This window comes from Equus przewalskii, chromosome 7, assembly GCF_037783145.1.
Source record: "Equus przewalskii isolate Varuska chromosome 7, EquPr2, whole genome shotgun sequence".
Classification (NCBI taxonomy): Eukaryota; Metazoa; Chordata; class Mammalia; order Perissodactyla; family Equidae; genus Equus; species Equus przewalskii.
In genome coordinates this window covers 90,511,600-90,526,997 of record NC_091837.1, presented here as the reverse complement: position 1 = coordinate 90,526,997, position 15,398 = coordinate 90,511,600, and the positions used below count along the sequence as shown (strand labels likewise).

The 15,398-nt window shown below is 40.4% G+C and overlaps 1 protein-coding gene across 1 annotated transcript in view; it reads right to left on the bottom strand.

Moving 5' to 3' along the window:
- Positions 1–11,292: 11,292 nt before the first annotated feature.
- Positions 11,293–15,398, bottom strand: part of C7H18orf63 (chromosome 7 C18orf63 homolog) — a 29,946-nt gene continuing 25,840 nt past the window's right edge. Inside the window, exon 14 of the mRNA XM_008536534.2 lies at positions 11,293–12,425. Within this exon, the coding sequence (XP_008534756.2) occupies positions 12,363–12,425 (63 nt within the window). The 3' untranslated portion in view covers positions 11,293–12,362. The remainder of the gene's footprint in view (positions 12,426–15,398) is intronic.

Below are 15,398 nucleotides of genomic sequence, written 5' to 3'. Positions count from 1 at the left end.
TTGGGGAGACTAAGTCTAAACGGAGCTGCCTGTCAAAAATGTCGTGGTTCCCAACCTCCAGATGGCCTCTCTACCTTTCCTAGAGCACAACAGGGTGGGTGCTACAGGTGGTGTGTGTGGAGAGGGGAGCAACAAGGGGTGGTGGGCTAATGCTCTCCTTGGTCAAATAAAATCTTCATCGAGTTGATAGTACGAATACAGTATTCAGTGATCTCTCTGCCTGTTATGTGTTCCTATTCCTAGATGGCAAGGAAACTCAAAACCCTATGTTTCAATATAAATATTTTCTGATAATGTAGAACAAGCATTCTGTTTCTCATTGTCTCCAGAATTGAACAGCACTTGAAATCAGGTTAACTAGCGCTAAATTTAATCATCGTGTGACCCGATTGGGTATATGCAACCTAGGGTATTGAATATCCGACTTTATGTTGTTTTTATTCTCAATTTCATCTAGCTATTTCCTTAGGGATCACAGAGCAATAGTAGGCAGCAAAGTAATGAAATGTGGTAAATCTGGTTAAAGAGAAATATGACTAAAAATTCTTTCCTTTGTTTCATCCCAGCAGCCCCATATATAGTGTGGCTTACTTTAGTTTACAAAGTACTAAAACTCGTTCTTAGGAGCAAGAAAGGCTGAATTTATCGCTCTAGGAAACACAGAGCTTGCTCAATTTTGTAACATATAAAAAGTCCTTTGTTTTATAGATGTGCCATAAAAGTCTTGGTCATAATCGTTAACGGCTGTTTATGCTGGATGTCAAAGCCAGCTCGTGAACTTCGTGCGGATCTCCCGAGGTGGGAGATCGCATGGGCTACAGTGAGCCACGATGGCGCTGCCAGCCCTGTGGCTTCACCACCCACGTGGCAGTTGCGCGGCCTGCGGAAGGCTGCAGGGACGTGTTAACTTCAGATGGTCGGTGGAGGCCTTGCTCGCGATCTCTGAGGGGACAGGCCTTTCTGCTGACGACTGAGAGTAGTTACGCCGGTTTCTCCAATGGTTCTCGGCGCTGTAAACTGGGAAGACGTCTGGGCGCCGACCCAGACCAATTGAGAGTGGTTCTCAAGGGAAACGGAGCAGATGCGGGGAAGGAATCGCCTCCTCACAACTCCGTTCTCCAAGGGCTTTTTCAAACAGACGAGCTCCATGCACCACCCCCAAATCCTCACTCGCCACCTTTAGATGCACTGAGTGAAAAGACAAATGGTCCTGGAGGAGCAAGTTTCCACGGGCGCGGGGAAGGACAGAACCTGCGGAGACTCCAAAGTGAACAAAGGTTTTGAAGGAGTCGTATGTATGCGCAGCCCACTGATGCCCAGGGAAATGATCACGTGAACACGTCTCCTAAATCCTTCTTTTGTATCACACATCCCTGAAAATCGTGAAGCAATGTGGTTGAGTGGAGAGGACACAGCACGAAGTGTCAGAGGATGCAAGTCTCTGCTGTGTTTGTCGTGGGCCAGTGGCCTGGGGCTCCGGCGGTCCGGCCTCCCTACACCGCCGTGTCCCTGGAGGCACAGGCAGGGTGGCTGTGACTGGAGTGACAGGCCTCCCGGAGCCCTGGAGCCCAGCAGCCCGGAGGGAAGGAAAGGGGCAATCACAGCACTGAGTCCTGGGAGGGGGAGGCACAGAGCGCCAGGGAGGCACAGGCAGGATTGAGGGGCTGGCAGGCATCCTGTGGGAGGTGGTGTCTGCTAGAAACACTCACGGGAGCTGACTGGGGAGAAAAGTCCTGGTGTTTTCTCAGCTCCCAGTGGTAGGAACCCGCAGTACAGTTGGATTGTGTTCCCCAAAGTGTGGTAGACTCCTGAGAAACACAGACATCCCCAGTCAAACTGGGGAATTTGGCTCGGGTACTGAGACTTCGTAGCTCCATTTCCCTTAACTGTTCTCCTCTCACACAGATGGAGAGTGATAGTGAGCCCGATATAATTTGCGCAGATATTTTCTCATGTTTTTCATATCAATGTTCTCAGGTGCTGGTCTGGCAGTTTTGCTTGTCACTCCTGCCCCTTGACCTCATTTCTACACTGTACCGCTCACTATATTAGTCCTCTACTGCTGGGTAACAAATTAAACCCAAACTCAGCTTAAAGCAACTGTGACTATTTCTCTCTCGCAGTTTCTGTGGGTCTGGAATTCCAGAGTGCCTTGGCTGTGGGAAGGGACTATAGGGGTCACACACAGCAGAAGGCCACAATCACTGGGAGCCATGCTGGAAGCTCCAAAAATCCTCCTAAGATATCAAATGAATTCCATTTCCCATCTATTCTCCCATTTGCATTATTCATACTCCCATTTCATCTGATCTCCAGTTCCTCCTGTTTGCAATACTGACAATAACCGAATTCTGTTTTCCCATTTGTTCGCAAACAATTTAGCTTTTTGGTAGCTACTTCCTGTTTCTCTGGGTCATTTTGGGGGCAGGGGACATTTCCCTCCTCTCTCTTTAAAGTTTATATAATATGTTAGGACCTGGCTATTTCTTAGCAACTATTCCTACTACACAGTCTAATTATTTACATTTGATTTTCAAGCTAATGAAGAAATAGCTTTCTGATGGGCTATGGTCCTTTATGCTTAACCCTAAAGCAGATCCACAAAATAGTAAAATCATACCTTAGGTTCATATTGGTCACAAGCAGCTTATTGTGGAACTTCCCTCCAGCTTTTCCCCTCAGGCCGAGCTCTCAGCATCCTCATTACGAGGATGAGCATTGAATTGAACCAAGTTGGAAGCAGAGAGTATAAACTATAGTCGTTTTTAGAACTCACATGATTTTAAAAATGAGGTCCCCAAAGGAGCAGTCATACAATGTGACACCTTTCTTTTCACTAACCGTTTCTAATTAAAATTGCTCAGTGGTCTCGTCTGAAGAGACCACTGAATCCCACGCCGCACTGCATCATATCCCTCTGAGATTTACAGCCCAGTTCTAATAAGCTGTGGGTGTAATGGTTGACAACCACACTTTGTGAGAACTTTGATTACTTCTGGAACTTTTCACCTCACTCGGAAGCTAGAAAATTGCATTCTCTTTCAGAGGACTTCACAGAGTCTTACCGGTGAAAGTGACTCCCTCCTTCTAAAGGAAAAGTTCCTTCTTATTAACAGCTACATTTTACTGCATAGGTAATGTATCTGGAAGACAAACCATTTCTTGTTCCATTTTCTATACTTCCAAAAAAAGGAAACAAAATCAGAAGCATCAAATGAAAAATGGTAGTGAAAATGCCTTTTAATTACAAAATATATTATAATTTAATGCATTATTTTATTGTTATATGTGTTTTTTCAGGATTTACTATAAATAACAACACTCATCAGAAAGCTATTCTCTTATGAACTTGAAAAACAATTGTGAGGGGCTGGCCCCGTGGCTGAGTGGTTAAGTTCACGTGCTCTACTTTGGCAGCCTGGGGTTTGCGGGTTTGGATCCTGGGTGTGGACCAGCTCCACTCATCAGCCATGCTGTGGAGGCATCCCACATACAAAGTAGAGGAGGACTGGCACAGATATTAGCTCAGGGCTAATCTTCCTCAAACAAAAAAAAAGAGGAGGATTGGTGCCGCCCCAGTGGCGTACTGGTTAAGTTCGTGTGCTCTGCTTCAGTGGCCCACGGTTTGCTGGCTTGGATCTTGGGTGTGGACCTATGCACTGCTTATCAAGCCATGCTGCTGTGGCAGGTGTCTCACATATAAAGTAGAGTAGGATGGGCCTGGATGTTGGCTCAGGGAGAATCTTCCTTACACACACACAAAAATTGGGAAAATAGAAAAAAATTTTCTGTATAGTGAATAGAAATTTAAAAATAACCAAGGTCTAGAAATGCCTGGAAATGGTATAAATTCCATTTTCCAAATGCAAATTATCATTATAAAACTACAAAGTAGTGCATTTCACTTAGTTTATATTTCTTTTTTGTTAGTTTTTCAAAGTAGAAACAATCGTAGCGCATCTCAGTTGCTCCAAGTTCGTTAATTTACCAGCAGAAGGAAACACTATTGACTAAAGCAGTAGCAGTATCAATGTATTTTTAAAAAATAAAATAAAGCATTCACTGTTAAGGTTCTGTAATTATTCCTAGTCTTTTCCCAGCAGCAGCAGACATAACAGAAGAGTCACCTAGAGAGAGTGCACATCCCACCTTCCCACAGAACCTGGTGATTGCTCTCATCACAGATGGCCCTTGTCACCTTACACTTATAATGTCTGGCCCCTAATAGAGGATGAGCCTGGCCTCTGGGGACTTCTTCTGCCTCCTCAATGCTCAGTAGGATGGACTCCACTAGACGAAAATGTTGACTTAACATCTAATGGAGGAGTCCTCAAACTCAATAGCTTCTTGAAGAGCAGGATAAGAAGAAAACAGAAATTATATTTCGGCATCTTCATATGGTGAAAATTTATACATTTTCTAAAATAACAGCTTGGAAGTGAATCCAACAACATGGGCGTGGGGTGTATAAAACAATGCTAACTGAGAAAAATCAGGGTACAAAACAGTGTGCTCTCTATTTAGTAAAAATAAATACATGTAGGTGCACATGCACATGAAAATCTGAAAGGAAGAAAGCAAGTGTGCTAATAATTCTTTCTGGGTGGGGAGGTTTGGGATGATTTTTTTCCTTCTTTACATATTTCTGAATAGTCTAAACTTTTCATTATTAGGATGTGTCTGGGTTATGATTCCTTGAGTCACAAGGGGCAAAAAATATCCAACCCAAATCAGCTTAAAATCAAAGGGAATTTTTTTGTCCGCTGTAGCTGAAGAGCAGTCAGGGCTTCCGCCTGGGGCTGTGGGAGGCCCTACCTGAACTGCCTGGGAGCAGTGGTTTCCCAAAAGATCACAGGGCACAGACTTACAGAAGGCTGCATGGCTGCTGGATGGTAAAATCACCAAATGTCTATGACAGCATGTGTTACTTTTATAATTTAAAAGGAAACGAAAATTCTCAAGTGTTGGATAGGCAGCTTGCCAACAGAGCAGTTGTGAACTTGAGAGGACAAGATTTTGAAGCTGGTGTTTTCACCATGACCGGGGAGCTTCCCCCGAGTGGCAGAAGGCATGGTGGTTAAGAGCACAGACCCCCCGAGCCAAATCGACCGACTTTAAAACCCAGCCCCACCCAGCCCCTCCTGCTGGGGCAGTGAGCCAGCTGCTCAGCTTTCCCTGCATGCGCCCAAGATGCAAAGAGCAGTGCGCGTCTTCCAGGGCCGCTGTGAAGAGAAGCGCATTATTAACGTAAAGCATTTAGAACATTGCCTGGTCCAGAGTGTTCGGTGTACACTGTGGTCTGTTACCACCTCAAACCCACTGCAAGGAGCAACTCCAAAGGAAGAAGATCCTAAGAGAGCCCCAGCACTTCCTAGCACATCTACAGAAACGGGCTCCTTGAAGCCCCTTTCACAGGTGGGAGCTTCACTTACAAACTGCACCGAATGACAACAAAACATATTCTTTTGATTCCACAATAGAAAACTTTTCATTATAAAACACCTATTTGAAAATTCAAACAATTCAGACATATATAAAATAGAAAGGGGCAATCATCCGTATTTCATCCTTTTTAATAGTTCAGCATATATTTCTCCAGATGTTTTCCATGCCTACATAAACACATATACTAACATAAAAATCAGTACATATTACACATATATGGCACCTCCACATACCTGAGTATCATGGCCATAATTTTCACTGGTGGGGAGGGATCCACTGTCAGGACACAGAAGTGTCTGGATGGATGTTTGTAGTGTTTCCAAATTTTTCACCACTATAGACAGTGTTAAGCAACCATGTATATACATAGTTGATTTCTTGTCCAGTCATTTCGTCAGGATAAACCTCTAGAAATGGAATTGCTGGATGGAAAAGCATGAAGAAATAGCCTACCCCACATCATTCTGGGGAGAAAAAGATCAGCTTCACGGTCCTACACCCCTGGTGAATCCCATAGCTCGGGCGGCGCATCTGCTGCCCTTTGCCTCATACACGTTCCCACAACACCCCACAATGCCTTCTGCTTTCAAGCCACAGTGACATTCCGAGAGCCCTGGCCGTCCACCATCCTTCAGAGAACATCAGAATGCCATCGCTACAGCCCCATTTCACTACCTTATGGCCCAAAATATAAGTCCAGGCTTCTACACTGTATGAGGGTTGGGTTTTATTTCCATTTTATTTTTCCCTTTAAAAGAAAACCCTTGTGAAATATAAACACACACACTGAAAAGCACATCGATGTGTAGGTAGGGTTTAACGGCCAGTTATAAAGTCAGTGCCTGTATAACTACCACCCAGGACAAGAAATAGAACAGATATTAGCACTGTTCTAGAAGGGCCTCCCTCCCATCTACCGCCCCATCCTAACCCCTTCCCCTTCTCACCAGGCACCATGCCACTGAATTTTTAGTAATAATTTCCTTGCTTTTCTTTGTAGTTTTACACTGTTCTTGTGCCTGACCTGACGAGTTCATTGCTTGAACAGATGATACGTTTATTTACAGCACATTAAAGTTTCATAAGAAAACTATTTTTTTAAAGCTACAATTGAATTATTGTCAAATATTGCTTTTTCTCCCCCAAAAAGAGGCATATGTAGGCTGCAGAAACCTCAATCATCTATATACACATTTATGTAATTTTAAAGGATTATATGGTTGTCTCCAGGGAATTAACTATGTTATCAAAATTTCTTTGTCTAATATGTTGGAGACTTTAAACAATGTTGAAAGGAAGAATTAAATATTAATTAGAGCAAAGAAAAAAGTCCCTAAACAATATGGTTGAATTTTTCCTGTTCTTGAACTTCACATGAATGGAAGCTCACTCATGTCTTGCTGCTTATCATTGTGACTGTAAGATTTATATGGCCATTTAGATTGCATTTGAGCCAATATGAACAAAAATAGTATGAAATTTATTATGTATGGGTCTGTTTCTGGACTCTATCCTGTTCCAGTGGTTTTTCAATCTGAATACCGACACCATATTGTTTTAATTATTATAGCTTTGTATAAATCTGATATCTGGAGAGCAAGTTCTCCTTGTTTTTCTTTAAGAGTCTTTGTTTAGTCTTGACTTCTGCGTTCGCATATCAATTTAGACTAAGTTTACCAAATTCTAAAAACAAACGTTGAAATCTGGATCAAAATCGCATTCATTCTTTCTGTTATTGAGTTTCCACTCTATGAACACAGCATAGCGATATTTACTTTGATAGTGTTTAATACCATTCAATAAAGCTTAGTTTTGTCCCTAAAGTTTTTGATATCTTTTACTTTTATAGTTCCGGTATTCTTTTACACTGAATTCTCGGTTGAGGTTTCTTGGGTCACCGTGCTGATAGGACTCTGGGCAGAAATGCGCAGGGGGCCCTTTCAGGGATGTTGTTCCTTACTCTTCTCACGCTAAGGCAGTGTCCCCCACGGCCCCTGGCGTGGAGGATGGAGCATTACTGATGGCTCACCTTCATCTTGGGGCTCGGCCTTCAGGGTCTCAGCACAGCGGTGCGCTGCAGGGGGCACGGGCATCTCCTCAGGGGCGGCCCCGGGCATCTTATTTCTGTCCCCCTCACTCCTCGCTGTCATCATAACACAGCTCCCTTTCAAGTCTGGGTTACCACATATCTTAAGAGCAAAAGTGATTTTGAATTCTCCGTTTACCTTTCTGGTTTTCTCTTAGGGTTTATACTGGTAATTCCTTACATCAGTTTGGTTCTTGGATGTTTCTATGAACTTAAAAAAATTTATCCAGCATTATTAGTTGTTTTCCATGAGAAGGTTTGTTTGAATGACCTAGCCTGCCATTATACAAACAAGAACTCCTACAAGGTAGTTTTCAAATTCTGGTTCAGGCCAAAACAAGTGTTTACCAAATTCAGTCCTGAAGAAGAAAAGAGGGTAGTGAGGCTGTCTTCGCTTCATAAAAGTCCCATATTTATTTATTTATTTCAGTATGGCAATATCGGTTACGAGCAGAGCTGGGAATGGATTTGAGAAAAACAATTTAAATAAAATCCTTATTCTCAGGAATAAAAGTTTTAATGGTTTAAACAGTATTGTGTAAAATTCCATTATATTATTCATTTTAGCTAAATGATCATATTGATGTACGTTCCAAGTGCAGACCCAGGATTTTATTTTAAGGCAGGTTAATTCATGTTCTTCAGAGACTTAAAGATTTTATTCAGAAATCATTTTAGTGGTGAGATAAGTAGATATATAATAAACCACAGAAGCATTTATGTTTTGCCAGATATCTCCTTGAATATGATTGCAGACTTCTACCTTTTATTTAGGAATACAGGATACCAACTAGAAACAATTCCTATTGATGCTCTGGAAAAAAAGCTAGTGGAACAAAATAAAAAATATATTATGCACATACTATATGTAATTTCTTTCATGTCTGAAGTACATTGAATGTCAATGGCAAAACAGTCTTTGAATATTTAAATTCAGGAATTTAATAATATAATAAATATATAGTAGTAGCCAGGATGATCTTTGTGCAATACGATAAAACATCAATGCATTTTATTTTGTGTGAAAACTAGGAAAATTTTCACTGGCAAAAAACCGAGTGAAAGATATATGTAATAAAATCAGAGGCCAGCCCGGTGTTGTAGTGGTTAAGTTCATGTACTCCACTTTGGCAGCCTGGGGTTTGTGGGTTCGGATCCTGGGTGCAAACCTACACACCACTCATCAAGCCATGCCGAGGTGGCATCCCACATACAAAATAAAGATTGGCACAAATGTTAGCTCAGTGACAATCTTCCTCAAGCAAAAAAAGGAAGACTGGCAACAGATGTTAGCTTGGGGCCAATCTTCCTTACAAAAAAAAAAATCTATCACGAGCATTCATTTCAAAAACAAAAGCTGATAAACTAAGATGATTACCGTTTGAGTTTTTCTGCCAATATTTAGTGGTAGCAGTTTCCAGAAATTTAAAGCTTAAAATTCAAAAGCCCTATCCATCTGCTATATTCTCACCAGGTATTTTTTTCCTGGTTATATTGATGTGTTTTATCCTTTTGTTTCAGATCGCAAATGTTCCTTTGATCTTGTTGTCCCTTCAGAGTGTGGTCTCTGTCCTCCCTTCACAGCCATACTTCTCGTGGAGGACTCCAGCACTTTCCTCCTGCACACCTGGCCATCCTCTGTTTCACCTTTGAGCTGTAGCAGCCACAGGGATCTGCGACCCCAGCCCGCGGTCTCTCAGGCCTCCTTCTCCTGGGCCCTCACTAGCGTCGCTGCCCCTACAATCTCCTTTTCCTTGGCTCTGGGACTCTGCAAGCTCTGTTTTCTGACCATGTCCTGACTGCTCTCCCTTGCCCCTATTCCTTAAGCATCCATATCATGTACTCACAATTGTCATTTGTGTTCTCCTCTTTGCTCCCACACTCTCATGCACACCTTCAACGACACTTCTACGTGGACGACTCCCCACACTATCCCATGCCCTAAGTCTTAATCTAGTTGTCTGTTGGCCATCTTTACCTGGATCTGCTACCACCACCAACCTGGGTTATGATGGACTGAATCAGGCATCTTCCTGTCACATTTTCCCTACCGCTCCTCCATTGCTGTATTTTTAAGAGGGAACACTTTTCTTACAGTGGTTCAAGATTAAAAACCCAGCTTCATCTCTGAGCTCTCCAGCACGCACCATCTACAGCCAACTCCCCTGACCAGCCATTCTTTGTCTGTCAGTACTGTCTTATTTTCCATTCTCTGCTCCCTGGATTGGGTTTTTGGAACAGTCTCCAGGTGATTTCTACCCTGCCTATAACTCTCCTTTACCACTGAGGCCTCGTCTGCGGTCATTCTGGTGCCCGTATGAAGCACATGCTAACCACATCAGAATCACTGTTCACTGTTCCCTAAACAATGTACCACTTCATGCCTCTGCTCATTTTATTTCTTCTCTTTCGAATGCCTTTCTTCCTGTTCCTCTTGTGTCCCAAATGTGTCTGGCATAACAACTGTTCATCCTTCAAGGTCCTTGGAGGTACTCAATGCCAGTCAGTAAGGGAGACAGCAAAATTGTGTCCAGAGATGTAAGATTATAGAGGTCGTGGGAGAATAGTGTTTCAAGAAGGAGATAATCAAAGGAAAAGATTAAGGGGTAAATGAAAGTAAGGTTTAGAAAAGTTCACTAATGACTCTTCTTCAAAGAGCTGTCTACACCTGTGATTTCCAAATCCTCCCCCTCCTTTCTCTCTTAAACCCACGCTGTTGGGCTTTGCCTATACCACTCCATGGAAACTGCTCATCAGGGTCATCAATGACCTCCACATTGTGAAATCCAGTGGCCAATCCCCAGTCCTCCTCTTACTCCAAAGCCTGCTCCTTTTCATCTCAGTTGATAACTCCATCCTCCCAAGTGATCAAGCTGAAAACCTTGGAGTCATCCTCAACACCTTTCTCTCAGATCCCTAATCCAGGGGACTCTACCCTTCACAATATATCCAGAATCAGCCCCTTCACATCTCCTCCACTTCTCATCTCCTCCTCCTCATCTCGTCTACCACCACAGTGACACCAGCCACTTTCATCTTTGCCTGGACTGCTGCAATGGCCTCTTAGACGGTCTTCTTTCTTTCTCCCACTCTCCTCTACCCCCGGTCTATTCTCAACATGGCAGTCAGAATGATCCTCTTGAAGCCTAAGTCAGATCACATCACCTCTCTGGTCCCCACACCATCTCACTCAGTGTAAATGTCCTTGCCATGGCCAACAGGCCCAATATGATCAGATCTTATGTTCTAGTCTGTCCTCTTTGGATCATTTTACACTCTGGGCTCCCTGATGCCTCTTGAACACACAGGTCATTCCTTATGCCTAGAGAGCTCATCCTTCAGATATCCACGTGGCTAACTTCTTCACTTCCTTTATGTCTTTGTTCCAGGAAGCGTACCTTAACCATCTCCTTTACCTTGCTGTATTTTTTTCCCTATACTTGTCCTGTTCTAATACATTACATAACTTTTTGTTATGTTTATTTTCTGTCTCTCTCTGCAAGAATGTAAGGTTAGTGTTAACTGGTATGTCCCAAGCATCTATAATAGTCCTTGGCACATAGCAGATACTAAGTAAGTATCTGCTGAATGAAAGAATGAAGGACTGTTGCGAACAGAAGTTCTATGACATGGTGAGGACCTAAATTAGTTTACACGGGTCCAGCAGCAAATGTCTGTGAAGAAATGGAATCACAAAGGCAAAAGAATTTGTAATTCATCTAAGCCTTTTCATTCAGCCACTCTGACATATGAAAAATATGTCTATTTGAAATACATTTTTTAATTCAAAATAAGACACTATGTAGGATACAACAACATGGACATTTTAGGCATCAACAAATAATGACCATGACATCTTTAAACATTTATAAATACTGACCATTCTTAAGTATCAATAAATAACCAATATATTGTGAGTTCTAGCATAACACCAGATGATGTGCAATTTGAGAAAGAGAGCAAAAACTGGCTAGTGAACTGGTTACTCAAATAAAAGCTAATCAGTGACAAACCTATATTTTTTACCTATTTGCTACAGTAAGCCACAAATACAAATAATATATAATAATGTATAATAATCATAGTAATACATAAAAAATATAAATAAAAACATATAAGCAACAAATATTGTGGAATTTAGAATATGAATAGTACACAGAAAGTGTTTTTACATTGCTATAAAGATGATTCTTAGCATTAATTTTGGCATTTGCTATAGGTTTTTAAATGCAATAGCTGATCTTTTGAGATTCTGGATACAGGTGAACATAAAATCATCTATTTATAGTTTTAAAATTGTAATGGTTCTAAAACTAAAATACAATTGGAATGTGAAGAACAGGGGTGGGGGTGGGGATCCACAATGCATATAAACCACCAAAAATTTAAACAAGGAACGACAATTTAGTATTCTTAATTAAATTTGAAATTATACTGGCTTTCAAAATTGTACTCTTTAAAAATGAACCAAAATCTTCATTGATTTCTCCAGTGAATCTGAACACTGCAATTTGGTGTGGAACCTCCTCTCTAAACATGGAGTAGTAAATAAAAAATCAATCTGCCCATGTGTCTCTATAGTAAATCATATATATATTTTTTGTAAAGTTCCACTAGGATAAATATTGTAAGATGAAAAATAAACCTACTTTACATCAGAAAATAGACTGATCCTAACATAAGCAGGCTTTGCCATGTAGATTATCATTTATGTAAATGAAATACTATATTATAAATTCTAAGTTTTAGACACTAATGGAGAGGAGGAGGGGCTATCAATATTATTTATACAAAGAACTGGAAGATATCACACACTACTTAACTGTTTCGCTTAGTTGAATAATAAGTCTTCATTACTTAAGGCATGATGACTGAGCAGTGGCAGGAAGGCAGCCTGGGAATACACGAAATGGGAGGAAGACTGGTTTCAAGAATGAGTCCATGCTGTGGACGACTGAGTGACCAAATAGACATTCTCAACAGCACTTTCATAAGCAAACATTTTCACTGCAGCCTCACAAACAAAATGATATACCATTTTTTACTGAGCCTACTAATTATCTGTCACACTAGTTTTAGAATGAGAAAGGCACACTCAAATTGCGCTTTAAACCAGATGTATTTCCCTATGAAAATGGTAAAATAATTATAAATAGAGATAATTCTGGAAAACAGAAATGCTTGCAGTAAAGGTAAACAGTAAATTAACCAACCAGGCACAACTTCAAGTGCAAGAATTATATTTACAGTTTTGAAGTAGAGTTTGAGTTCATTTTTGCTTTTAATTACAATAGTATAGTGAACTGGCAAAAACAGCAAATCACACTAAAAAATCAAAGTTCAACTTATACTTGGCTCTCTGCTAGTTCTTTTTTATTTAATGAAGGATTATTTCAGCGGAATACTAATGAGGATTTTTGGTTTCTTTTAAATATCACAATTATATCATATTTTATAAATTAAACATCTAAAATGTTTGAAAGCCAGACTACTACTACTTAGGTGAGAAGCTCTATTTCTATTTCTCTCTTTTCATATGTTAGATAATCTATCTGCAATATGGACCGAAAAGTCATTGTTGACATCTGCTTCAATACATATATACTCCTACGTCTCCACCAGGAACCCAGAATGGGTTTGCTAGGGATTAGACTCCACTGCCAGTGGCAGTCATCATTTCAGTAAGCCAGTGCTCAGCCCACTGCCTGGCATGCGGTATATGCTTAATGAATATGGTTGAACATACAAGTTTCCACTCCAACATTTTCGTTATATGACTGAAGGCTCTATCTAGTTCTTCTGTGAAAAAGGCTTTTATGTTTATTGAGGGCTTCTTGCTAATTTGCATGTTAAACTAAAGTGAAATTTAGTGAGTCTATAAAGATACAGTAGAGACCCCAAAAACGCAATGTAAATACACACTTTTTTTTTTCTTTAAAAACATGCTGTAGCTTATCTGTTAGAGATATATACTAAAGTGTTTATGGGTAAAATTATATGATGTATAGAATTTGCTTTAAAATAGAACAGTAAAAAAGTCTATATGTGAGAACAGATGAAACAGAGTGGCAAAAATATTAATAACTGTTGAAGCAGGGTGATAGTACTTAGAGGTTCTTTATACTATTATCTGTACTTTGTGTGGTTTGAAAATTTCAATAACAAAAATAATGAATTCAAATAAACTTTAATAAAACTAGTAAGGTCAAAATAAAACTACTACATAATTAGATATTCTGCAAAGATCTACATAAGACTGTTTACATGACATTGTCATCATAGTGAGAAGTTGGGAACAACTTAAATGTCAGTCGGTAGGGACAGTTAAATACAGTACACCCAACATGCAATGGAATTCTATGCAACCATGAACAAGGAAACTGTTGAGTGAAAAAGGAGGTTCCAGAGCAGCGTATGGAGCCTCATTCCATGTTCACAGGCATGAGTGTGAGTGTCCATCTACGGTTCCAAGTGGTTATCCCTGCAAAGAGGAATTACAGTCTTTTTTTCACTTTTTCTTGAAACTGTTTTGTATTACTTAAATTTTCATAGGAGTATATATTAGTATTATATTTGCAGGAAATTATTTTCTATAATGATATCTATAATTTTTCTCATTATGTTATTCTTTGTAGCTCATGAAATGATTTTTTATTTTTATTTTTTCTGCTTTTTTTTCCTCCCCAAATTCCCCCAGCACATAGTTGTGTATTTTTATTTGTGGGTCCTCCTAGTTGTGGAAATTATTTTTTTTTAAAGATTTTATTTTTCCCTTTTTGTCCCCAAAGCCCCCCAGTACATAGTTGTATATTCTTTGTTGTGGGTCCTTCTAGTTGTGGCATGTGGGATGATGCCTCAGCATGGTTTGATGAGCAGTGCCATGTCCGCGCCCAGGATTCGAACCAACGAAACACTGGGCCGCCTGCAGCGGAGTGCGCGAACTTAACCACTCGACCATGGCGTCAGTCCCTGGAAATGATTTTTTAACTATAAAAATTGTGCTAGGTCTTAAGTAATTCAATATGGGAAAGTGCTATACTTCTAGAACAATATGAAATCTTGAGTAAATTTCACTGATGTTTAAAAATGAAAAAAATTCTAAGGCAGCACATACTTTTTTTTTCCTTGACCACCTACTGAGTGCATATAGTAAGACATCTATATGAAACTACATGAAACCAACATTACAAAATATATGGGAATACAGTTAACTACCTTTTGGTTAATTCAAATCAGGCTGGAAATTCTATTAATTATAGAAAGAAATAGCATTTGGAAGAGAAGAAAATGTTTTCTGGGTTGTTCATAAAGAACTTGAATTGAAACTATTCCAATAGTTCTATGCATAAAGTATTTGTGGATATTTTGGTAAGCTTGTTCTTAGACTAAAACAGATGGCAGAACAGAATAAAATGTAATTTCAAGATGCATGGTTTGTGAATTCAGTGCTGCAGACTCAGCATTAGCAGCTAAATCTCAAGTTTTAACTTTAGCCAGCACTGCAACATTTTTTGGTGTGAATTTTAACTTAATGATTAACCTTTGAAACATCATTGAATTATCTTGGATAACAGTCCCAAGAGGTCTGTGTTCTAGAGGTTGTGGAAACCTGTCTTTAGGCAGTCTGCTGCTGCTGCACCCTCTTCTTAGTCTGCAAAGACCCCAGAACAGAGTGGGAGGAGCCAGCGGTGGGGCCTCTCTCCACCTCACCCCTCTTCGGGGCCTCTACTATGCATAACGGTTGCCGCGTACAGTCCTTGGTCAATGGCTTTCTGTTCCTAACATTTCCTTTTTCCTTGCTGATTTTAAGGCTTCAAGGAATTTAAAAGTAGCTCCTTCTCACCAAGAGGCTGGGGATCCCTAAAAT